The sequence below is a fragment of the Zootoca vivipara genome, chromosome 6 (assembly GCF_963506605.1).
Source record: "Zootoca vivipara chromosome 6, rZooViv1.1, whole genome shotgun sequence".
Lineage (NCBI taxonomy): Eukaryota > Metazoa > Chordata > Lepidosauria > Squamata > Lacertidae > Zootoca > Zootoca vivipara.
In genome coordinates this window covers 34,546,642-34,571,823 of record NC_083281.1, presented here as the reverse complement: position 1 = coordinate 34,571,823, position 25,182 = coordinate 34,546,642, and the positions used below count along the sequence as shown (strand labels likewise).

Below are 25,182 nucleotides of genomic sequence, written 5' to 3'. Positions count from 1 at the left end.
TCAGCAATGCCCCCTCCTCTCAGCAGTGCCCCCTCCCCATTTCTGTGCATCCCCTCAACACATCTCACTACTGAAAAAGGAGGGGGTGGCAGCAACAATGATGAAGGCTACCCATGTTGGGAGCTGTTTCCTCCAAAACAACAGAATGAAATGCAAGGCCCTGATACCTCTGATGGTCGCACACAAGACATAGCATTGTCTAAACCCCACTGGGCACAGAATCCAACTTAGCATTTTAAGTAGAGAACAAACGTTGTGTCCTGTGAGGAGCAAGTCTCCTAGGTCTAAGTGGGCTTTGGAGGGCAACTAGGCCTTTAAAATTGATCCTCCCATGAGAAGGGAAATGAGTGAGGGGAAGGGGCAGCTGCTTTTTCCGTAAAGCTGTTTCCTTCTGGAGCTTTTTCACTTGTCTCAAGGTGTGGGACTGAAGTCCAGTGCTTTATTTCAAAAGCAAAGTGGCCTTGTTTGCATTTTGACAAAAAAAACAACCCCCAAAACACCAACCCACAATTTAAGATTCAGCACAGCAATGACTTTGCATTGGTAGCAGGAGCTGAGATCCCCTCTTGGGTGATCTAGAAGTGTGGTGTGGGGGGGGGAGAGAGAGAAGCTGATCCTCAATTTACTTATTATGTTGGATTTGAAAACCTTTTTCCTGCTCTATTTCACCCTACTTGTTTTTCTTCTGAGGAGGTTCCTTACTATTGCTATGGTCAGGTTTCTGCAGGGTTTGGGACAATATCCTTATGAACTTACTCAACTGACATTGTGCGCTGAAGTTTCATCATAAGCTATGTACACTATGTACACTACTTATGTCTTTTTCACTACATTCACTTCTTGGTCGCTTTGGAAGTCTGTTTTTGTGAGTTCTGGGGATAAGATGGCAGCATGCAGTAGCATAGAACAGCAAGGGCAGTGGGCGGCATTGGGGACTATAGTACAGCAGGGCAGCACGGGGGGGGGGCAGCACACCTTCATCAAACATGGGAGGGAAATCCACCAACATCTGCCAGATGGGGATGATTGTTCATATGGCCCAGACTAGCTGTTTCATGCTATGCAACTGCAGAGATTGTCAATGGTATCCTGGCTCAGGCAGGAGCTGGAAAGGCGTTTCTACCTTCCATCCTTAGGATTGCAACCGAACACTTGATGGTAATCATCGTTGAGCTTGGGAAAGTAATATCTTACGTATGATGGGTTTGGATTGGCATGGGTGATCTCAGAATTTATTGCCAGCAATATAGCTTTTTAAATACCGGTACTTGCTACTCATTTTCATGAACCGACCACACTCGCTGACCGGATTTCCACCACGAATAACTTGCATGCCGCAGCGCTAACCACAGAGGACACTGAGAATGCTGTATTGTGTGAAAAAGGGGACTTGTGAGACCAGAGTTTTGGAGTCCGTGTGGCAGAGCTAGCTACTTTCCTCAAGCGTGTGAGAATGCCAAGGCAAAGGCCTTGGAGTTGGAGGAGTTCCAAAACATGGGCAATACACAGGAGGAGGATGAAGAGGCACCAGCCAAGAAATGCTACAGAGAAAAGCAGGAAGGTGAAAAAATAAACCAGGATCCCCTTTCTAACGTGAAAGCAATGCCACTGGTGGACATGTCTAAAGAGGACATCAGAACCAAACTGAAGCGGCTGAAAGACGGGAAGTTTTGGCAAAAAAAAAAAAAAGCTTTGTGAACAAAATCCTTCCCTGAACAAAAGTGGTGAAATGCAGACCCTACATTCCCACCACCACCCCTGTTAACATGAGGCAGAACACATGATGTGATACTGCTGTGTTGTGGATTTCTCCACCTGCGTTAGCAGCACCCAGCAAAGTGGTTTAAGAAGATGGGTGTAACGTCACTGCACTGCCAAACGTATTGCCGTACAAAAATGTTAAGTGGGTGGAGTTATTGCAGGGGCTGCAGGTTTTGGTGCTGTTCGTTCTTCTTGCTCCGTAATCGCTTGCTTTGATCACTGAAACAACTCCTGTCTCGGTTTTTTGTTTTTTTGTTTTGTTAAATATTTGTTGCATTAGTTGAAATGTTTTATGCTTTGCGATTGTCAATATTATTTTGTCTCCCCTCCTGGTATCAAAAGAAGAGTAATAAAAAAGAAGAGTAATAAAATTGCAACATCGTTGGGCTTATCCAACAATGGCAGGCACTGTGTTAAATACTGAAAACCAGAAGTGTGCATGCACACAAAAGCTCATACCAATGACAAACTTAGTTGGTCTCTAAGGTGCTACTGGAAGGATTTTTTGAAGAGAAAAAAAATCAACTCTGGCAGACCTATACCTATAGACCAACACCTATAACTAATATTTCCCTGTAAGGACTACCTTGCATTTTACTTCTTGAGTTGTGTCCTCCTACAATGGTTTGTGGACATGTTGAAAATATCCTAGTGTGTTCTAATTTTGAAATTATTGCCCTTAAATGCAATACATCATTGTGGGGTGGGGGGGTGGGAACCAAACAGCTATATGCTTAAGACCAGCAGGAGAAAATATAGTTATTCCTCCTTAGAACTCCTGGGAAAAGGAGCAGATCAGTGTTGCATAACTTTGGCTGCAACCCTCTCCATGTTTACTTGGGAGTAAACTCTGTTAAATTCAGTGACATTTCTGTTACTTAAGCTCAAACTTGCAAGTGCTTTTCAAGAGTTTCCCGCTGCCCTTCAAAGTAGTTCTATGATAGGGAGGAGGAAGCTGCAGCTCTCAAGATGTTGTACTTCACCTCCCATCATCTCTGGCCATTGGCCGTGCAGGCTGGAGCTGATGGGAGTTGGGAAAAGGTTGCTACACGTTACAAGTTCCCCATCCCTATCTACAAGGGCCACTGCAGGAAATAAAACATCCGGCATATATACACTTTTCTCAGTAGTTCTTACAACGACCCTGTAAGGTAGGTGGACCATTATCATTGCCATGGTTATTGTTCACATCACCACATTGCTGACCAAGCTAAGAGAGGACTGTGTCTCTGAGGCCACACAGCTGATTTTTTTGGCTGAGCTGGGTTTGAAAACAAAATGAATGCCAGCTCGAAGCAAGTGCTCTCAACCATGATCAAAGTCAGCTCTTTGCACCAGGCATTGTTTTTGTTTAGAAGACCCAAGGGTGGGACAAAGAATGTACTCTTTAATTTAGCAACATTGTTGTGGAGTTTGCCAACACTATTCCAAATACTAGTGAAGAGCCCCTTCTTAATTTCTGATGAGAACACTACTGATACTAGCAAGGAGAAGAACAGACCCATCATTTTCTAGTTAAGAAGGAGGAGACAAATAAGATGTGTCTGTTGTTCAGTGGAATAATGCTGTGGAGTTTGCCACAGGCTGATCTCTATGCTCAGAAAAATAATGTATAGCAGCTCTCCTATGCAGTAACTGTACCATTGGAGAATGAAGGTGGAGGGTAAGACAATGGCAAGATTTAATGCTGTCACAAGTTCTTTGCACATGGAAAAACAGTATGGCAGAGAGGTGAGAAACAGTGGGCAGAGAAGGCAGGGAAGCAAATGTCAGCTTGACATCAGGAGAAAATACCCAACAGAGCTTTTTCATAGTGGAACAGACTCTGTAGTCACTGAGAGATGTCCTTTACGAAGACCAAAGTTATTTGGCCATGTCTGACATAAGCAACACACCATCCCATGGACCTGTTGCTCAATGAGCAAGACAGATAACTGATCCTGTTCAAACAGGACAAAAATAGACTCCCAAGAATATTTAAGACTCAACAGGATAAGATTCCAGACTCCTGGTCCTCCAGGAGGCTAAACGTTTTGGTGACGACACATCCCATCAGAATGGTGACATTTTCTTTCAGTTCTCTGCAGAGCTGGCTCCTAGAACTGTGATATGCTCTTCATTTTGAGTTTCAAATTAGCCAAACCACCTGCAGAATGTTAAGGATGAATGTAAAAGGAGGGTCTTTGAGATCACACCCTTTTGATCCACAGGTCCCTCTGTCTTAATTGACTTGGGTTTTCAGTGACAGAGAAGGCATTTCTAAATGGCCCACTTTCAAAAACTATGGGTGCCATCAGTTCAGGGTCCCTGATAGACACAGCAAAGGAACATTGGAAAGCCCCCCAAAGTTATCAACAGCATTATACATCCAGTGCCGAAACCTGGGTGATGTGGCGATCAGAGTCTATTTCGTAGCGATACTGATACTCCTCCATCAGGTTCTGGCAGGTATCCCTCATGCTGTTCATCCATGTCTTGATACCCTTACGGTTCAAGTAAAGCACAAAGAGGAAGATGATGCCAATGATTCCTAGGACTGCACCTAAAGCGGCGTAGGGCGTCTGAAGAACATTTCCAGCATGCTGGCTGGTGTGACACTCCAGATCTGCCCCAGCCAATTCCACCAGGGAGGCATTTTTCAGTTCCTGTGGGAAGGCACAAGCTAACTTCTCCACATCCGCCACCAGCCGGCTCTGGTTCAGCCAGTTCACCAGGTCTTCTATGTCACAGTTGCATACAAACGGGTTGTCCTTCAGGAAGAGGCGGAGGTGCGATTGCCTCCTGAGGGCAGACAACGCTTCACTCCTCAGGGTCTTGAAGGAATTCGAGGTCAAATCAAGGTACTTAAGATCAAGGCCAACAAAGGTGGAGTTCTTGATGTCCACCAAGGAATTATTCCTCAAGTCTAAATGCTCAAGCTTGGAGAGGGTGGAGAACATGCCGCCTGGCAAGTAGACAATTTCATTGCTGGGAAGTTCTAGCCTGGAGAGATTCTGAAAGCCCCCCTGGGCCAGGGCATTTGCCACAAAGCGGATGGCAGAGGAGTTGCATAGCGAGTGGCTGAGGTTCAGCTCTCGGATGGAGTTGTTCCTAGCATTGAAAGCATTGGGGTGGATGGCAGCCAAAAGATTATGACTCAGGTCCAAGTAACGCAGGCTCTGGAGAGTAGAGAAGGCCTGTGACTCTATGGTGTTAATCCTGGAGAGAGGAAAGACCAAACCTAAATCATTCAGTAATAACGTCTCAATGATAACACTAAGGACCGGTGTAAAATGAGCTGCTAAGCCAGGCATCCCCAAACTTTGGCCCTCCAGATGTTTTGGACTACAATTCCCATATTTCCCGACCACTGGTCCTGTTAGCTAGGGATCATGGGAGTTGCAGGCCAAAACATCTGGAGGGCCATAGTTTGGGGATGCCTGTATCTAAGCTCTCTACCTTGCTGGGGGGGGGGCAAGCAAGGTAGCCCTGTATAGGGAAGTTTTTAATGTTTTACTGTGGTCAATGTGTTTAATTTATTGGAAGTTGTCTAGAGTGGCTGAGGCAACCCAGTCATATGGGTGGCATATAACTAATGCATCATCATCATCATCATCATCATTATTATTATTATTTAGTGCACCAGTTCTGGGATGCTCTCACAAGATCTCACAGAACCATCTGACTTCTGATGAGCTGGATGTGATTCAGCTGCCAAAGATATTTCAAACAATTCACTTTGGAAAAGTTTTGGTTGAGATATCTCTCTGTGCCTCATTTAAAAGCGAAGTGAGAATTTTGGGCTGCATCACCTTATACAGCAAAGTGAAGATGGTATCATATATTAGTGATCTCTCACATTAAAAACTCATTGCATGTAGAAAAGTGGATCACCTCTTTTTAGAGGTGAAATTAGATGGAGAGTAAAATAATATTTAATTTCAGAAGGATATATCCGATTGTGGGGAGCACCTTCCCCAATATCAGTCATCGCAGATCCTACAATCAGGAGTTAAGGCCTTATTGGTGGTGGTGCTGCCACTAAGAGCTGCCTGGATGGCAATGATGCATGACAGGGCCTTTTCAGTGGTGGCTCCCCAATACAGAATGCCCTCCCTGGTTCAGTGCATCTGTCTCCTCCATTAATTGCCTTTCAGGAGGTTAAAAACTGGAAGGTCCAGTTTCTGGCAACCTTGAAATCACTGGTCGAGAGAATGCTTTTAAACTGTTTTTAGGGTGCTTTTGAAAATGTTTTTATTAGTAATGTGTTTGCTGCCTGGGCTTCTTTGGGAGGAAGAGTAGGATATAAATTGAAAAATAATAATAATGTTCCTGAGTGATGTTGGTTCCCAGTTCCACAGGAGAGTCCTATGGAAGAGTCAGTTATCCTTTAAAAAAGGCTCATTTCCATGGCCCCTTTGCACTCAGACCTAAGCTTTTTGCAGGCAATACAGCTATCCCAGCCAGCCTCCTGGGTGGTTGCAGAGGCCTCGTGCCTCTGATACAAAGACCTCAGAAGTCAGTGAGTTCGGTTGCCCCATATACTCCCTGCCACCAATGAAAAGGAGGCAGGGCACCAGAGCATCAGTCTAGAGCTTTAATTGCAGTCTCCGACAAGCGTGTTGCCATGGTAATGCCTGTTATCTCCAAAGCAAAGGTGGCAGGACATGTAAGCATAGACCAGGGAACACTGACTCCGGGTGAATGCTACAGAAGACTGCAACAGATACTCAATTTTTCCTGTCCTAAATCTCCCAGCATTCAGCTTCACTGGATGACCCTGGGTTCTAGTATTTTGAAAGAAGGAGAGAAACTTCTCACGATACTTGTCTATTCAAAATCAGCAGTGCAATCTTACATAAGTCTACTCAGAAGTAAGCCCCAGTGACTTCAATGGGGCACACCCCTGGTCAGGGGATATATGGGCATAACATTTGAATAAGAACGGAAGCAATAGTTGTCAATCAAAAGCTATACTTCTTTTTTTAGGTGGTGTGGGTGGGTGGGTGGGTGTACACAAGGTGCTGTGCTGTAGTGGAAGAAGCTGTTGTGAGAGAAGGGAGAATACCTTTTCTGAGAGAACATCTACATATTTGTATATTTGTACTGGCTGGCCAGGCCATGTGTTGCTGTGGCTCATCCCTGTGATTCCCCCCCCCACACACACACACCCTGTCCCGATCCATGACCTATCCCGTCCCCTCCTCCCCCCAACCCACACCCAGGCTAGTCGCCACCTCCATTGGGCCTAGTCTGTAAAGGCGAGCCTCCATTTGGCCTAGTAACTGCAGTACCAGTGTAGCCGCCGCTAGAGGGCGCTGTGTTGCAACCTCTTCTGCCTTCTATTTCCCAGCTTCCCAAGCTACCCCAGCTTCTCTGAGTTCAGGGTTCCAAACCAGTGGGTTTTACCTGGTTTTCGTGGCACAGGTGTGACATGTGGCCAATCTATGTGCATGGAAACACTCGCCTATACCCATGTGACGTTGTGGCCAAATTTGACCACGATCGGGCAAGCGGTTTGGGAGAATGCCGCATTTTAACAAACTCGGACCCTCTACATTTTTATATACTGAATATAGATTAAAAGCTCTCTCACTCAGTGGCCCCACTTGCTCTCTCTCTCTCTCTCTATCTATCTATCTATCTATCTATCTTTCTATATGGGCATAACATTTGAAGGTCCATGTTTGTTAGGCCACAACCTTCTCCGAAACAGCTTGCCCGATCGCGTTCAAATTTGGCCACACTCCTCCCTAGGCCTATTTCATGCCCTCTGTTGAGTTCCTTGATTTCAAACACAGTATGAACTCCATTGCCTTCTAAAAAAAAAGTGGGAAGGGGAAATTCAGCAGTTGAGCATCTGCTTTGCATGCAGAAGGTCCTAGTTCTCTATCCCCGGTATCTCCTGATAGAGCTGGGAGAGAACCTTCTCTGAAACCCTGGAGAACTGCCAGTCAGTGCAGACATTATGGGCCTATGGTCTGATTTGGTATATGGTAGCTTCTTACGTTCCTGTATGTGTGTGTCCCCCTTCCTCTGGTTCCACTTTCTTTCGAGCACTGCTCCCCAACTTCTAGTGAGCTTTACCTATTGCTGGCCAGAGAGAGCGTGACCAAATTTGCCAGCCCCTTGAGATCCTGGCTGCCAATGTGGGCGATCTGGTTGCCGGTTATGAAGAGGTTGCGGGTATATCCAGGAATGCCAGCTGGGATGGAAGTCAGCTCTTTCTGGACACACTTCACAGTGCGGGCCGGTTCTGAGCACTCGCAAGGGACTGGGCACAGCTGGCCGGAGAGAGGGGCAACAAGGAGGAAGAGGAGCTCCCAAGCGCCCAGAATGGCACTGGGAGGGTCCCGAGGGGTCATTTCCAACACAACTCCAATTGTGAATGATCCTGGCTGGTGATGAAGGAAAGAGGAAATTATTAGAACACGGCACAGTTTGCTTAGAGAGAAATAAAATCTGCCTAGTAACTTTCCTCCACAAGAGCAAAATGGGCAGAAACAGATGAGTGTACCAGTGTAGTATAGTGGCCAGAGAGCAGGATTTAAACCAGGCAAACCAGAATTCAGATCCTCACTCTTGCATAGCTCACCTTCCCATTTAAAGGGCTGTATGTAGTTCAGTGGTAGAATGTTATGTTTTCTATGCAGAAGGTCCCCGGTTCAACCCCTGGGATCGTCAGGTAGGGCTGGGAACATTCTCTCTGAAACCCCGAAGAGCAGCTGCCACCCAGCAGAGACAATACTGAACTCCATAGACCAATGGCCTGAGCTGGCATTAAGGCAGCCTCCTATGTTCCTCCCTCACAGGGTTGCCATAAGGAAAGAGAAAAGGAAGGTCAATGTATGCCACCGTGAGCTCTTTGGAGAGAGGACAATATAGATTTAGAATGCAAGGATTACAAATCAATTACCAGCCCTAGGACAGTGTTCACGATCTCTTAACATGGATTACTATATAGTTATAAAAGCATTATGCAGCACTTCATGTAAGCCTGCTCTGGGTTCTTTTTTAGGATTTGTGTTGTTAAAACACTAAAGTTGCCCAAACAGTTCAAACCAGTTGCTCAGCATGTCAGTTCGGAGAACCACAGGTGCATCAGTAATGGCTACAGAGATGCGAAATGATCCAACAATGAACTTCTGGGTGTACAAACTGGACACATTAACCCTGGGGAGCCTCAGCCTGGAGGACAGTACCGGCTTCAGCGAATGAAGACCACCTGAGCCATTCCATCCTCAAAACTCTCTTTAAGTGCCACCTTGGAAAGAGCACCATTTCATCAGAGCAGCTGCTTAAGGCAGAAACCCAAACACTGACTCTGCTTTGTTAATTACAGCCTTCCTTCCTTCCTTCCTTCCTTCCTTCCTTCCTTCCTTCCTTCCTTCCTTCCTTCCTTCCACCCACAGAGCGCAAGGTGGCAGAGATGAAGTTCCCAACTGACGTCCTAACCCAACTAGGAACTACTTGGCACTAGAAAGTTTGCCATATCAAACTATCTCCTGGGGCTCAGCACTGCATGTTCAAGAGCCTTCTTATTCATGACCACAGTCATCCTTACAATAACCCTGTAAGGTAGGTCAGCATTGTTATTTCCATGTATGTAAATAGTTTTAACTTAGTTTAATACTGTATTCTTCAGTTGCTGCAACTCACTCTGCAACCTCATGGTGAAAGGCGGCCAAGAAATCAATAATAATATTGACAAATGTGGGAATTGAGGCTAAGAGATCTAATAGGGACCACTTATCAGTAGAACAGTATATGTTTTACATGGAGAAGGTTCATGTTAAAAGGATCACAGGTGGCGGGAAAGACCCCTGCCCAGGACCCTGGAGAAATGCTGCCAGATAGAGCAGGCAGTTCTGGGCCAGTTGGACAAACATTCTGGCTTGGCATAAGGCATATTCCTATGACCTTTTCTTAGGCCATTTATGAGCATTGGTGAGATGGGGAGGATAGAAACACAAGAAGCTGCCTCATAGAGAGTCAGACCTTTAATCCATTTAGCTCAGTACTGTCTGCAACTCTACACTGACATGCAGCAGCTCTCCAGGGTTTCAGCAAGTCTCTCCTAATCCTGTCTGAAGATGTCAGGGATTGAATCTGCAACCTTCTGCACTGAGCTATGTATGACCCACCCCCTCGCTGACACTCTGTTCTGCTCCTTTAAAGAGTCGCAGGATGAAGGAAGGTACTCTTCCTCATCTTCTGCCTAGCCTAGGGGACATGGAGCCAGCCAATATCCATGGCACACTGCTTCTGTTTGAACTAGATCAGCAAGGTCGTCTGGGCAGCCCAGGACCTCCACACCCACACTGCCCAGGCTTGCGAAATAGGGAGGTCACTTTAATGCTGCAAACACAGTGGTTTGACTTCACCTCCTGAAAGCATTCTATTGCCTCTTTAGACAGGTGGATGCCAACAACCGTTAGAGGATATAGGCGAACGTACATAGGAACAGAGAAAGCTGCCTTATACTGACTAGGTCAGATCACTGGTCCATCTAGCTCAGTACTACCAACACTGACAGGCAGCAGCTCTCCGGGGTTTCAGATGGGGAGATTCTACAAGCCCTACCTGGAGATGCCAGGGATTAGACCTGGACATTCTGCATGTAAAGCCAGATACTCTACCACTTACTGTGTTCACAGTAGAGGTGCAGTTTGAACTGGAGGCTTTCTGATTCACAGTGCAATGTTATCCCTGCTGTGGGCACCATCCGGAGACTCTTGGTCTACCCAGAAGCAAACTCAATAGGTTAAAAAAGCGAGGTTACATTTTTATCATTCTGCAATACTGTAATCTGTAAGACTGTCAATGTGGCAGGCTGGTGAAAGAAGCTTATGAGGACCACATTAAACATTTTTGAAGGCTCAAAACTCCAGGTCACAGCTACACATCAAAGCACCGCTCATGGAGTCCTAGTTTCTAAGGCCTTCCTTTGTGCACAAACACGCACATGCATGCCCATCACCCAAATACCACATCCCCACCTTCTTTAGCCAATATCCAACCTGGTCTAAACATGCCACGGAGCAAAAGGAGAACAAGATGCTCAGGTTCTAAGGTGGCAGAATGGTGTGTACCACTTTGGACAAGATGTGGGGGCAACCACTCTGGAATGCTCTGCAGGGCGGGCTTTGAAAACAAACAAACCAATAAAATTTCCCTGCCAGTAAAAAATTAGCTCAACAGGGAGAAGGGGGAGTTAAAAATATTTCTTCCTGCCGTGTTAACTTTTAATGAACCATTTTAATGGTTCAGTCCCTACTCTGATGAAGCTAAGCAAGTGGGGGGGGGGGGTCTAGTCAGTGCCTGGATGAGAGACCAATTGGAAAGCAGATGCTCTGCATGGAAGAAACGTAGCAACCAAGTGTAAGTAAGTAAATAAATAAGAAGATGATAGATAGATAGATAGATTAGATAGATAGATAGATAGATAGATAGAAGAATCATTCCACAGTTCATGCTACACCCTCAGGATTCTAACATGCCAATTCTACTGCAAGACAGGATCTTGACCCCCTTAGGGCCAGTCCACACATCACAACATAATGACCTTTTGTTTTTATTCATTCATTCAATTACCGGTAGATGTATATACCATTTAATCATCAAAACTTCCAATCAGTTGACATATAACAATACTGTAAGAGCATATATTTAAAATACTAAAATCAAATGCTAAAAAACCCAACCCTCTCTCATACAGACACACCTCTGCCCTGTTGCATTTGCACCCCACCCACCCACCCCCCAGAATCCTGGCCAAATGGCAATGGGGGGTGGGATGCCTACTATACACAGACACTGCCAGCCTCTACCCCACCCCACCCCACCCCAGAGTCCTCAACTCAACAAATGCTAAAAATTAACCACCATCTCCTCCAAAGTAGACACACCTTCTCTCCCTCCGACCTGGCTCTGGTGCTTTTATTCTTCTTGCAAAGAAAAGATGCTGCAAACTTGTTGGAGAGCAGGATCCGTGTTGTTCCCCTTTACCTACCCAAAGCAAAAGATCTCTCTGCTTCCCAGGCTGGGATCTCCAGGCTACACAATGGGATGAAATAAATTCAAAGGCAAAATCGGAGGCGTGGCTTGCTGGGGGAGGGGGGCCGGCCTCCCTTTCTCAGCTCCCATCCTCTGCCTTAAAGGTATAGGAGCCCCCAGAAGGCAGCAAGCTCACCCAATCTCTTCCAGTGCCTCCTTCGCCCCAGGGTCAGCGGGGAATAATTATTGGCACAATCATAGTGCATTTGTGGTGGATTTATACTGGAGCATCCACACAGAACTCTTGCTTTATTAGGTGTCCTACAATGCTGGGTCTGTTGCAGCTTCATTGACTTCTGAAAAGGCACCCTTGGGCGTGGGACCACACCCACACACCCCTCTCAAATGGAAAGGTTGTGATATACAAAGTTACTGATTCCAGCAGGCACCTTTAAGGAGTTGCACCAGTTGGAAATAAAGCAGAACTTTGCAGGTGCTGTGAATTGTAGCTTCGTAGGCAATAAAACTACAATCCCAAAGATTATTTGGGTGGGTGTCTTAAATGAATGGTGCGCACCTGACCTGAATTCATCCTGGTTTAGGATGGGCCCATAACAAAATCCCGCATCACTCTTGCATCGGTCTGCCATCTCAGTTGCAGCTGCCACTCCCCTTAGTGATGGATAGGTTTATGAGAACCCTCAAAGAGCTGTGTCCACCCAAGCTGTCACTGGATGGCTCCAAGTACCCTTTGATCTCTCCTTATGAACAGAGGCGCCTCCGGCCACGCACAGTAGGGCTGGAGGCTGGACTGCTCATCTTGGCTTTGTGACCTGCTGCCCCTGCAGAAGCTGACAGGGTAGGGGTGGGAGGCAGCAAGATGGATAGCACTTTCCCAATTGCAAAGCATTTATTTGGTTTTTAAACAGCAATATGGAAGGGGGGGGGAACCAGCACTTCCTAATCAGATTATTCAGTCACCGCACAAAGGGGGAATCTCTGCTGGAATCAAGGCAGCTGGTGGCCAGGATTCTTGAGGGGAGGTGGGGAAAGAAACAAGCAGCTTGGGGAGTTTAGGGGTAAACGTTTTTCTCCCCAGTGTACGGCGTGAGCTTCAGGGTTTGTGACAGCACAGGGCAGATTTTGCTCGATAAACAACAGCAGAAGGAGAGAGAAGGGCTAATGAAGCAGGCAAGGCAAGCTGTAGAACTTGGCAGAGATGCAACGACAGACAGATTCATCCTTGAGAAGTTCTCTTTCCAGAGAGTCAGTGTCAGTCTACCATGCCCCAAAAGACAATCTTGCCAACTACACAACAGGTTTTCTACCAGTAAGGGCTGGTCTCTCTCCCATCTACCCACTGTAGTGTGTGCATTGAATGGCCGTTGCAATGTAAACATAAAATACATATGTATAAAACACAGAACACAGGAGGGTCATCAATCCAACAAGACAGGAGTAAAGCTTGTGAATACATATAAACAGGATTTAAAACATTCATCTGATTTAAAACTTCCCCACAGTGAAATGATGCTGGCTGGAGAGCTTTAGGATGTGGGACAAGTCACCTGAGTTGGGTGTTGTTTATTTGTTTTGTTTCATTTGCCCATTTGTAAATTGCTGCATATCTAGAGGATACCAGAGCAGACACCTTGGTCTACCAACCAGTAGGGCCAAACTTGAGTCCAACCTTCTGCTAAGTGCAAGAACCTTGTTGCTACAGGGGGGCAGTAACCAAAGTGGTTCCCTCCAGATGTTGGGACTACAACTCCCATCAACCCCAACTGGTTGATGGGGCTGTAGCCTGGAAGCATTTGCAGGACATTGCCAAGAGTCGGCCGTCGGAAACAGTGTATGGGTGGGAATCGCTTAAATGTCTGGGGAAATCCAGATGTATGGCAACCCTTGTCAGAAGTGTGGATTTTGGCAACTTTCCTTTAAAATAGTTGAAACCCCCCCCCCAAAAGCACAACTTTGCCAAGAAAAGCTCAATGGCTTTTGTGTCTGGATTTTCACTTTTTGAAATATGGGAACCCTCCTATGTTGGCTTCCTTAGAGTGACTACACAAGCCTGGCATTTGACCCAATGGCCTTGCCCTTGTGGCTTGTGTGAAGAGGGGCAGGCATCACCTCCTTTTTTTCCTTAAGCAAAGGCAGAGTCCTTGTTCCCTTCCCTTGAGCCAAGCCACACAGCCCCGAGATCAAAAGGTATGTATGCATCAAAGGCATGGAAAGAGGCGAAAGCAATAATGGCAAAATCAATTCTGTCACCTCGTGTGAAACCCCCAGGATCATTATACAAATGAGGAGGAGGGATGGAAGGCTTTGATGAAATCTGTGCTTTCAACAAGCAGAAAGGCATTTTTCATTACCATCATCATCCAGGGCAGATTTGCCCTGCTTTTTTTGGGGGGGGGGAGTCACACTGAGGCACGGATGGAGAGCTTGTATGATAATGGAAAGCCAAGGGACCATGGGAGATTCCATTGCTGGCCAAATAGGAGGTGCTCCTATATTGGGCTGAAGAACATGCAGCCCTCCAGATATCACTGGGCTACAGCTCCCAGCTCTCCTTACCATTGGCCATGCAGGCAGGGGCTCATGGGAGTCTGGAGGGCCGCAAATTTCCCACCCCTCTCCTACACCTTTAAGGACAGAGATGTTGGCCTGCTGCAGTTAAAGCAGCAAGGAGTTTCCTGGAACTTTTAGTACTTTCATGTAATAATCTTCAATTAATTGGTATTTATAGACTCCCTTTCATGGTGCCAAATCTTCTCAGGTCACTTGAGACTTGAAGACTATGTACAGTAACCATTTCCTTGTATTTGCACGTTGTTGGCCCACCAGGAGGAAGTGGCCATGTCTTCACTCGATGCACATTACCTATTTGGTTTCCCTGCACCTGGCAGCATCTGAATTCCTATTCAACGAAGCAAATGTACACACTTCAGCTAAACTGTGATGTGAACGCAGTTTAGGATTTAAAATCGGGTGGAAGCTTGTTTTGAATGGAAATGCGTCAAACAGCAGAATTTCTCAAGGAACTACAGGATAGCTACAGATTGTGTGTGTAGCCAAAGTGTTATCCTTCGCTGGGGTGGTGCTGGTGGAGGCCTTGTAAACAATGAGGTTGGAAGAAAACTACAGCCAGTGATGATTACACATTACACACCATTCATTCATTCACTGCTGACACAAATATCCTCCCGTTGGTTAGCCAATTAACACAGCCCATGTGATCGATGCCTATGCTGATTCAGCCCACAATAAAATACATTAAGCCTAGCATAACACCACAGAGCTACATTTCCCAGAATGGGTTAAAAAAACAATCCCTCTTCCTACAGAACTCTTGGAATGGTAGCTCAGGAAAATAGGTGTCACCTAACAACTCTCGGCAAACTACAGTTCCCAGGATCCTTTGGGGAGGCTATGATGCTGCTTTAAATGTATACTGCAGATGGGGCCTTAAGCTTTTAAGGTGCCACCAGGTTCTTTTTTGTCTTAGGAGCAGACACACACCCTCAGGAATTCAGCAGGATATTTCCCCAAAACTCAAGTCGGGGAGCAGCTTGGAGTTACAAGATCATCATAATGTGAGGCCTTGTTGGTGTTGCCACCCAGTTTGCCTGATCTGTGACAAGGCCTTTTCAGTGGTGGTTCACCTAGTGAGGTGCGCCTGTCTCTATCGTTAACTTTCAGGAGGAATTTGGAAACATTCTTATTTACCCAGGCGTCTGGTGACTGAAGGATACTTCCTGGCAACCTCGAGATGGCTACAGGAATGTTTCTAACTGTAAGTATCTGTTTTTAGATGTTTTTAATTGTAATTTTTAAAGGTTTTGGTCTGTTTTAAAATGGTTTGCTGTTGTTTTTGCTTTGCTTCTGTTTTTAAATTGTATATCTGTTTGCTTCCCTGGGTTCCTTAAGGGAGGAAGTGCAGGATAGATAGAAGTCAATTAATTAGCTAGCTTTTGAGTTCTCCAGAATTTTCATCAGTTTAAGCAAAGCCATGGGTGGGGGCGGCAGATAGAAAAATGCTGGCTTGATCAAAGTCTGCATTTAGTCACAGTCTTAAAAGGCGTATAGGAGGAGATTACAGACTTAATTGGATTAGACTCAACTAGGAGTTATGGAAGTTTCAGATTACACCTTGAGTTGCTGGGAAAAAGAAACCCATGATGGTTATTTTAGAAAAAAGATAGAATCGTTTTTTGCGGTAGGGGGAATCCTTCTTAAAAATATATATAATCCATCACTTACCTAGACCTGCCACCACACATAGCAAAACACACACCATCAATCATCATTATCATCATTTATTATTTATACCCTGCCCATCTGGCCGGGTCCCCCCCGCCACTCTGGGCGGCTTCCAACACACATTAAAATACATTAAAATATCACAGATTAAAAATTTCCCTAAATAGGGCTGCCTTTAGGTATTTTCTAAATGTCAGGTAGTTGTTTATTTCTCTGACCTCTGATGGGAGGGCGTTCCACAGGGCGGGTGCCACTACCGAGAAGGCCCTCTGCCTGGTTCCCTGTAGCTTTGCTTCTCGCAGTGAGGGAACCGCCAGAAGGCCCTCGGCGCTGGATCTCAGTGTCCTGGCAAAACGATGGGGGTGGAGACGCTCCTTCAGGTATACAAGACCGAGGCCGTTTAGGGCTTTAAAGGTCAGCACCAACACTTTGAATTGTGCTCCGAAACGTACTGGGAGCCAATGTAGATCTCTCAGAACCGGTGTTATGTGGTCCCGGCGGCCGCTCCCAGTCACCAGTCTGGCTGCCGCATTCTGGATTAATTGCAGTTTCCGGGTCACCTTCAAAGGTAGCCCCACGTAGAGCGCATTGCAGTAGTCCAAGCGGGAGATAACCAGAGCATGCACCACTCTGGCGAGACAGTCTGTGGACAGGTAGGGTCTCAGCCTGCGTACCAGATGGAGTTGGTAGACAGCCACCCTCGACACAGAATTAACCTGCGTCTCCATGCGCATTCACTGTTGTAAAATTGTTTTAAAATATGTTTCGGATAGAATTGTTACATTTATTGCTGCAGTTTGTTCATTCAATATGCTGGAAGCCACTTTCGGGAGCAATCTTGAAAAAACTAAAATGAAAGAGCTGATTAATGAGGCGAAGCCTTCCACGCCACTGAACTTCATGCCAGTAATACATCCACCCTGCTAAATTTGCGTGTGCCAGGATCTGTTAAAGGCTTTGGAAAGGGACTTTTTTTAAAACAAAAAAAGTTGGAAAACCGACTCTGAATATTCTTGCTAGTCCACATCCCTCTTCAGCCTGAGGGCCACATTTCTTTCTGGGCAAGCTTCACATCTTCCATCCAAGCAAGTAAGAGCAACACAGTTCAAGGTCATATCCCAGCCCCGTAAAATGACTAGAGGTGGGTGCAGAGTGGGAACTGTGAGGGGTGTGGCCTGAAGGACAGGCAGAGAGAAATGGAGGGCCACATTCAGTCCCCAGTCCTGACGTTCCCCGTACCTTCTAACTAGGGTAAAGTGGAGAATATAGGAAGCTGCCTTGGACCATGGACCTATCTACTCTATAGAAAGAGATCTGATGCACTGATCAAGATGCTGGACTAGCAGAACTGGGTGGGCAGAAGGGAGACCAGAAGTCCGATGGTGGATCTTTGGATGATTTCCACATAGATTGGCAAGAATTTCACACTCCCTGTTGTTGAACAATGGCAAAACAAAAAAACAAAAAAACTCCTCCCCCCCCCAAGCACTGCTCAAATGAAGACAGCAGGAGCCAGTGAGGGAGAAAAAGGATACCTAGTTATTTTTTCAGTGTGTGTGTGGACTGTGATCTCAGTTCTGGCCATCATGCTGCCCTCCGTGTGCCATCCATTTAAAACACACACAGCTAAGAACCCTTGGGAACTGTAGTTTATTAAGGGTGCTGTGATCTGTAGCTCTGTGCAGCGCGAGCTACAGTTCCAAGAATTCTTGGTGGCAACAGGTAAGGTGCTTTAAATGTATTTTAAATGGATGGTGTGCATACGGCATCAGAAACAAAATCCTGGGATCAAAATTCCCCCCGTTCTACGTACTGGTGGGCCTCAGGCTTCTAGCAGAGAGAGAAACAGTAGAATTCTCAAGCCTGAAGCCGGTCTGTCTCTAGACTAGATGGTCACTGAGTTTCCCCAAAAGCATTTTCAGTGTCTGTGAGCTAAGATGCCAGGATCCGGGTTGCTGTGCAGTGTCAGTGCATCAGGCTTCTGGCTGGGCTAGGAGGGGAGCAAGAGCAGCCCCTGCTGCTGTCATTTCAGAAGTTCCGAATGCGCACAAGCTTAAGTGCAATTTGATATCATTTCACCAGGAAAGTCTTTGATGCTGCAGGGTGTTAACAGGATGAGAAAGGCAACTCCATCTTTCCATCCAGCTGTGACATCGCCCTCCCCTCCAACCCCACTTCAAAGGATGCCTAGCAGCTGACCCCTGCTGCTGCGGCATGCCTGCCTTCCTCCACAACCATCCCTCACTTTCACAGGCTTTCCTGCTGGGCGGGTTGTTTCCTTTCCTTTCTCCCCCAAGAGCCAAAGAATTCTGCTTAAGACGAGGAATGTTAATGCTGTGTTGGTAATAACGACAGGGTTTCTTTCCTTTCCTTCTCTCCCCAGCCCTATTCTGGCAGAATCAAAGGAATCTGATCTGATGCAGGAGGAGGAAGCTCCGGTCCCTGTTTCTTTATGCAGAAGTTAAAGCCCTTTGTGTCCACTGCCCAACCAACGGGCCTTATGCCCAAGCAAGCATGCAAGGGGTAGCAGGCAGGCAGCCCAACCTGATGCATATTTACTCGGATGTAAGGCCCACTGACTGGGACGTGGGTGGTGCTGTGGTCTAAACCACAGAGCCTAGGGCTTGCTGATCAGAAGGTCGGCGGTTCGAATCCCCGAGACGGGGTGAGCTTCCATTGCTCGGTCCCAGCTCCTGCCAAGCGAGCAGTTCAAAAGCACGTCAAAGTGCAAGATGAGCGCCGCAACCGAGTCATCTGCGACTGGACCTAACGGTCAGGGGTCCCTTTACCTAAGGCCCACTGAGCCCAACAGGGCTTAATCCCAGGTAAGTGTGCACAGGATTCCAGCCAAGCCGACCAAGCCTAGGTATACCTACTCCGAAGTAAGGTCCATTGGAACTGGTTAAGGTGGAAGGCAGGGAGGCCAACAGTAGGTGGTGCCAGAGGCAATTCTAATTTTGTCCTCACCTTCCTCCTGCAGGGTCCTATGAGAGTGAGATGGAGCCTAAGCAAGAGGAAGCTGGCAGTGTGGGCTGCCCCCCCCACTGGATGCAAGTAGAAAGGCTGCCAGGTGGAGCCTGCCTAAGGGCATCTGGGACTGGTGGGCCCCATTTGTGTTAATGGACTGGCTTACACTGATTTATGGCAAGTGACATGTTTTATGCCCTTTGCTTAAAGGCAAGCAGTGAAAGCTTGGTTATTTTAGAGGGCCTTTTGGGGAACATACCAGCTGATTGCCTTTACTCATGCTGCAACTGCAGTTGTGTTTTGAATGCTTTATGACTTTAAAATTGTTTATATGGCATGCTCTATTGTAGTTTTATATGGGTTTTCTTATTGCTCTTACTAGTGGGAGCCTTGGGGGGGGGGGGAAATCAACATACAGGTCAAGGCAAAGTGCAGATGAGCCCTAAGAGTTTCCCCAAGCTACAGCCACCTGCTCCACACCTGACATCAGGTGTCGAGCAGGTGGTGACAAACTCAGTCATGCAGCCGATCCCCATGCCCTGAGCACACTGGGGTTGCAAAGCACTTTGTGCAGCTCTTCCCAAATGCATGGCAGCCAGGACAACCCACCCATTATCTGATGTCATTATGATACCAGGTGATTGACAGGTAGGCTGTCCCACCCATCTGTCAAGTTGCCCCATGGATATGGGGGCAGATAAGGCTCTAGTCTTCCAGACCAAAAAGGTTCTCCCATCTCTGACATAAGAGATAGAACATTGTAGCTAAATCATCTCTAACGCAGGGTTTCCCAAACTGGGGTCTCCCACTGTTGTCTGAGTACAATTCCCATCATTCCTGACCACTGATCTTGCTATCTAGGGATAATGGGAGCTGTGGTCCAAAAACAGCTAGAGACCCAAGTTTGGGAAACACTGAACTAACCTGAGGAATCAATCAGCAATACATTTCTTTCTTTGGTTCTTCAAAAACACACTACAACTATGGGCTAAACTGATGGCCTGTGCATCACAGATATATAGACTTGGATCTTAAATCAAATAAACTTAAGATAAATGCACTTTTTAATGTTCTTGTGTCTTCCTTCCCGCTGCCCCATAAGACCCCCAAAGAGCCTCTCTGCAGGATTTGGGGTTAGGAGGGCTGCTTATGCATTGCCCCCCAAAAAGAAGGGACTTGTTTGCATTAAGTTTCTGTGTGCTAATTTCTATGCATACATGCAATTTTAGAAATCCTTTAGTATAATTTAAATTGCAATTCCCTTATCATGGTGGGAAGGACTGTGATCAGGTGACCTGTATGACATGCTGTCTAGGTGATGCAAACTGGATGGGCAACTTCAAGGCTCCTCTCCTTTCTTAGCATTCTTAACCGGCATTGGACCTGACAGCCTTCCCAACAGAGGCTGGTTCTGCAAAAAGTAGGACACCAGGGAGGCACCCTGAATGTAGAATGGGGTTTGGGTCAGGGAAAATTCTTGGGGGAGGAAAAGAAGGAGAACTCTCCTCCCAGCAACTTATTTTACTTGTTTACTCCTGATCTCTCCAGGTCTTGTGCTGGCATCAGCTGAAATCTGAGTGCCAAAAAGCTTTTGGCAAGAAACAAAGCTTGAGAACATGAAGGCACGATTCCAGAGCATATGTCACCTTGGTGAGATGAAAACGAGAGGGGAAGTACAGAAACAGATAATCAAGTCCATGGCTGTGTACCCCCTCCCCCCCCCACCAAGAAAGAAAATATCAAAAAATTCTGGGAACTGTATTTTCTTAGGTTTGCTGGGAATTGTAGCTCTGTGAAAGGTAACTACAGTTCCCAGAATACTTGGCGTGATGGTGCTTCTTTAAATGTATGCAGGTAAAAGTAAAGGCAGGGACGCAGGTAGCGCTGTGGGTTAAATCACAGAGCCTAGGGCTTGCTGATCAGAAGGTCGGCTGTTCGAATCCCTGCGACGGGGTGAGCTCCTGTTGCTCGGTCCCAGCTTCTGCCAACCTAGCAGTTCGAAAGCACATCAAAGTGCAAGTAGATAAATAGGTACAGATAAATAGGTACTGCTACAGCGGGAAGGTAAAGACCCCTGAATCCAATAGAGATGGATAGATGGGAAAGACTCTGGAAAGTAACGTGGAAGTTTATGGCGTCAGAAGGAATTTTTGTTGTTGTTTAGTCGTTTAGTCGTGTCCGACTCTTCGTGACCCCATGGACCATAGCACGCCAGGCACTCCTGTCTTGCACTGCCTCCCGCAATTTGGTCAAACTCATGTTCGTAGCTTCGAGAACACTGTCCAACCATCTTGTCCTCTGTCGTCCCCTTCTCCTAGTGCCCTCAATCTTTCCCAACATCAGGGTCTTTTCCAAGGATTCTTCTCTTCTCATGAGGTGGCCAAAGTATTGGAGCCTGAGCTTCACGATCTGTCCTTCCAGGGAGCACTCAGGGCTGATTTCCTTAAGAATGGATAGGTTTGATCTTCTTGCAGTCCATGGGACTCTCAAGAGTCTCCTCCAGCACCATAATTCAAAAGCATCAATTCTTCGGCGATCAGCCTTCTTTATGGTCCAGCTCTCACTTCCATACATCACTACTGGGAAAACCATAGCTTTAACTATACGGACCTTTGTCGGCAAGGTGATGTCTCTGCTTTTTAAGATGCTGTCTAGGTTTGTCATTGCTTTTCTCCCAAGAAGCAGGCGTCTTTTAATTTCGTGACTGCTGTCACCATCTGCAGTGATCAAGGAGCCCAAGAAAGTAAAATCTCTCACTGCCTCCATTTCTTCCCCTTCTATTTGCCAGGAGGTGATGGGACCAGTGGCCATGATCTTGGTTTTTTTTATGTTGAGCTTCAGACCATATTTTGCGCTCTCCTCTTTCACCCTCATTAAAAGGTTCTTTAATTCCTCCTCGCTTTCTGCCATCAAGGTTGTGTCATCTGCATATCTGAGGTTGTTGATATTTCTTCCGGCAATCTTAATTCCGGCTTGGGATTCATCTAGTCCAGCCTTTCGCATGATGAATTCTGCATATAAGTTAAATAAGCAGGGAGACAATATACAACCTTGTCGTACTCCTTTCCCAATTTTGAACCAATCAGTTGTTCCATATCCAGTTCTAACTGTAGCTTCTTGTCCCACATAGAGATTTCTCAGGAGACAGATGAGGTGATCAGGCACTCCCATTTCTTTAAGAACTTGCCATAGTTTGCTGTGGTCGACACAGTCAAAGGCTTTTGCATAGTCAATGAAGCAGAAGTAGACGTTTTTCTGGAACTCTCTAGCTTTCTCCATAATCCAGCGCATGTTTGCTATTTGGTCTCTGGTTCCTCTGCCCTTTCGAAATCCAGCTTGCACTTCTGGGAGTTCTCGGTCCACATACTGCCTAAGCCTGCCTTGTAGAATTTTAAGCATAACCTTGCTAGCGTGTGAAATGAGCGCAATTGTGCGGTAGTTGGAGCATTCTTTGGCACTGCCCTTCTTTGGAATTGGGATGTAGACTGATCTTCTCCAATCCTCTGGCCATTGCTGAGTTTTCCAAACTTGCTGGCATATTGGGTGTAGCACCTTAACAGCATCATCTTTTAAAATTTTAAATAGTTCAGCTGGAATATCATCACTTCCACTGGCCTTGTTATTAGCAGTGCTTTCTAAGGCCCATTTGACTTCACTCTCCAAGATGTCTGGCTCAAGGTCAGCAACCACACTACCTGGGGTGTACGAGACCTCTATATCTTTCTGGTATAATTCCTCTGTGTATTCTTGCCACCTCTTCTTGATGTCTTCTGCTTCTGTTAGGTCCTTACCACTTTTGTCCTTGATTATGGTAATCTTTGTACGAAATGTTCCTTTCATATCTCCAATTTTCTTGAACAGATCTCTGGTTTTCCCCATTCTATTGTTTTCCTCTATTTCTTTGCATTGCTCATTTAAGAAGACCCTCTTGTCTCTCCTTGCTGTTTTTTTGGAAATCTGCATTCAGTTTCCTGTATCTTTCCCTATCTCCCTTGCATTTTGCTTGCCTCCTCTCCTCCGCTATTTGTAAGGCCTCGTTGGACAGCCATTTTGCTTTCTTGCATTTCCTTTTCCTTGGGATGGTTTTCGTTGCTGCCTCCTGTATAATGTTACGAGCCTCCATCCATAGTTCTTCAGGCACTCTGTCCATCAAATCTAAATCATTAAACCTGTTCCTCACTTCCACTGTGTATTCATAAGGGATTTGATTCAGATTGTATCTTACTGGCCCAGTGGTTTTTCCTACTTTCTTCAGTTTAAGCTGGAATTTTGCTATAAGAAGCTGATGATCTGAGTTACAGTCAGCTCCAGGTCTTGTTTTTGCTGACTGTATAGAGCTTCTCCATCTTTGGCTGCAGAGAATATAATCAATCTGATTTCGATGCTGCCCATTTGGTGATATCCATGTGTAGAGTCGTCTCTTGTGTTGTTGGAAGAGAGTGTTTGTGATGACCAGCTTGTTCTCTTGACAGAACTCTATTAGCCTTTGCCCTGCTTCATTTTGAACTCCCAGGCCAAACTTGCCAGTTGTTCCTTTTATCTCTTGATTCCCTACTTTAGCATTCCAATCCCCTGTAATGAGAAGAACATCCTTCTTTGGTGTCATTTCTAGAAGGTGTTGTAGGTCTTCATAGAATTGGTCAATTTCACTTTCTTCAGCACCGGTACTTGGTGCATAAACTTGGATTACTGTGATGTTAAAAGGTCTGCCTTGGATTCGTATCGAGATCATTCTGTCATTTTTGAGATTGCATCCCATTACAGCTTTTGCCACTCTTTTGTTGACTATGAGGGCCACTCCATTTCTACTACGGGATTCTTGCCCACAGTAGTAGATATGATAGTCATCCGAACTGAATTCGCCCATTCCCTTCCATTTTAGTTCACTGATGCCCAGGATGTCGATATTTATTCTTGTCATCTCATTTTTGACCACATCCAGCTTACCTCCATTCATGGTTCTTACATTCCAGGTTCCTATGCAATATTTTTCTTTACAGCATCGGACTTTCCTTTCGCTTCCAGGCATATCCGCAACTGAGCGTCCTTTCGGCTTTGGCCCAGCCGCTTCATCAGCTCTGAATCTACTTGTACTTGTCCTCCACTCTTCCTCAGTAGCATGTTGGACGCCTTCCGACCTGAGGGGCTCATCTTCCAGCGTCATAACTTTTATATGCCTGTTGTCTTTGTCCATGGAGTTTTCTTGGCAGGGTTACTGGAGTGGCTTGCCAGTTCCTTCTCCAGGTGGATCACGTTTAGTCAAAACTCTCCACTATGACCTGTCCATCTTAGGTGGCCCTGCATGACATAGCTCATAGCTTCTCTGAGTTATTCAAGCCCCTTCGCCACGACAAGGCATTGATCCATGAAGGGGCATTGATCCAGAAGGAATTAGAGAGAATTTAATTAAAATGTTTTATAAATGGTATCTGACGCCAGTAAAAATTCATAAAATGTACAAAACTAAAGATAATTGTTGTTGGATGTGTCAAAAGGAAATCGGAACATTCCTGCATATATGGTGAAATTGTGAAATGATAAAGCCATTTTGGATTGGAATTTTAGAAGAATTAAAGAAAATATTCAAGTATAACATAAAAAACCCTCCAGAGTCTTTCCTATTAGGAATGATTGATGAAGAGCTAGATGAAAAAGATGAAAATGTATTTCTGTATTCGGTGGCGGCAGCAAGAATTCTAATTGCTAAATTGTGGAAAAAACAGGAAGTTCCTACCATCAGAGACTGGCAAGAGAAGGTAATCAGCTATATTGATCTGGCCAAATTGACAAATTCGATCAGGGGTGGTTCAAATAAGAAATTTGATAAAAACTGGGAAAAATTTGGAATATATTTGAAAGGACTTGGGCTTAAAACAAATATTCTGTAGAATTCCCATGATGAAATTGAAGTGAAGCAGTATGAAAGTAAAAAAATGTAGCCCGGGATAGAGATAAGGGGAAGTCGATGTGTAATGGAAGATGCAAAGTATTGGATTATTGAAAATGAAGATGTATAAGTAAAGCAGATAGAAGTAAGGTACAAAGCAAGGTAGGTTGTATTCGAATTTGTATTGGTGTTTGCGTGTGTATACATTTTGTTATGGACCACTGCTCCAACTTGGTATAAGGCAATGTCTTACGTTCCTATTACCATGTCCCAGTTTTTTAACCTTTATTTATAAAATCACTGATAATGCACTCACTAGCCCTTAAACG

At 45.7% G+C, this 25,182-nt stretch overlaps 1 protein-coding gene and 1 long non-coding RNA gene across 2 annotated transcripts; one reads left to right on the top strand and one right to left on the bottom strand.

Moving 5' to 3' along the window:
• Positions 1 to 3,364: 3,364 nt before the first annotated feature.
• On the bottom strand, positions 3,365 to 8,105 carry LOC118087842 (trophoblast glycoprotein-like). The gene is made up of 2 exons (XM_035120871.2): positions 7,828 to 8,105; positions 3,365 to 4,959 (listed from the first exon to the last, which is right to left on the bottom strand). The coding sequence occupies exons 1-2, from the start codon at positions 8,103 to 8,105 to the stop codon at positions 4,122 to 4,124; spliced, it is 1,116 nt and encodes a 371-aa protein (XP_034976762.2). The 3' UTR covers positions 3,365 to 4,121.
• Positions 8,106 to 8,451: 346 nt separating this feature from the next.
• Positions 8,452 to 19,173, top strand: LOC118087843 (uncharacterized). The gene is made up of 3 exons (XR_004692868.2): positions 8,452 to 9,318; positions 15,245 to 15,532; positions 18,980 to 19,173. It is a non-coding gene; the product is annotated as an uncharacterized LOC118087843 (long non-coding RNA).
• The last annotated feature ends 6,009 nt before the right edge of the window (positions 19,174 to 25,182 follow it).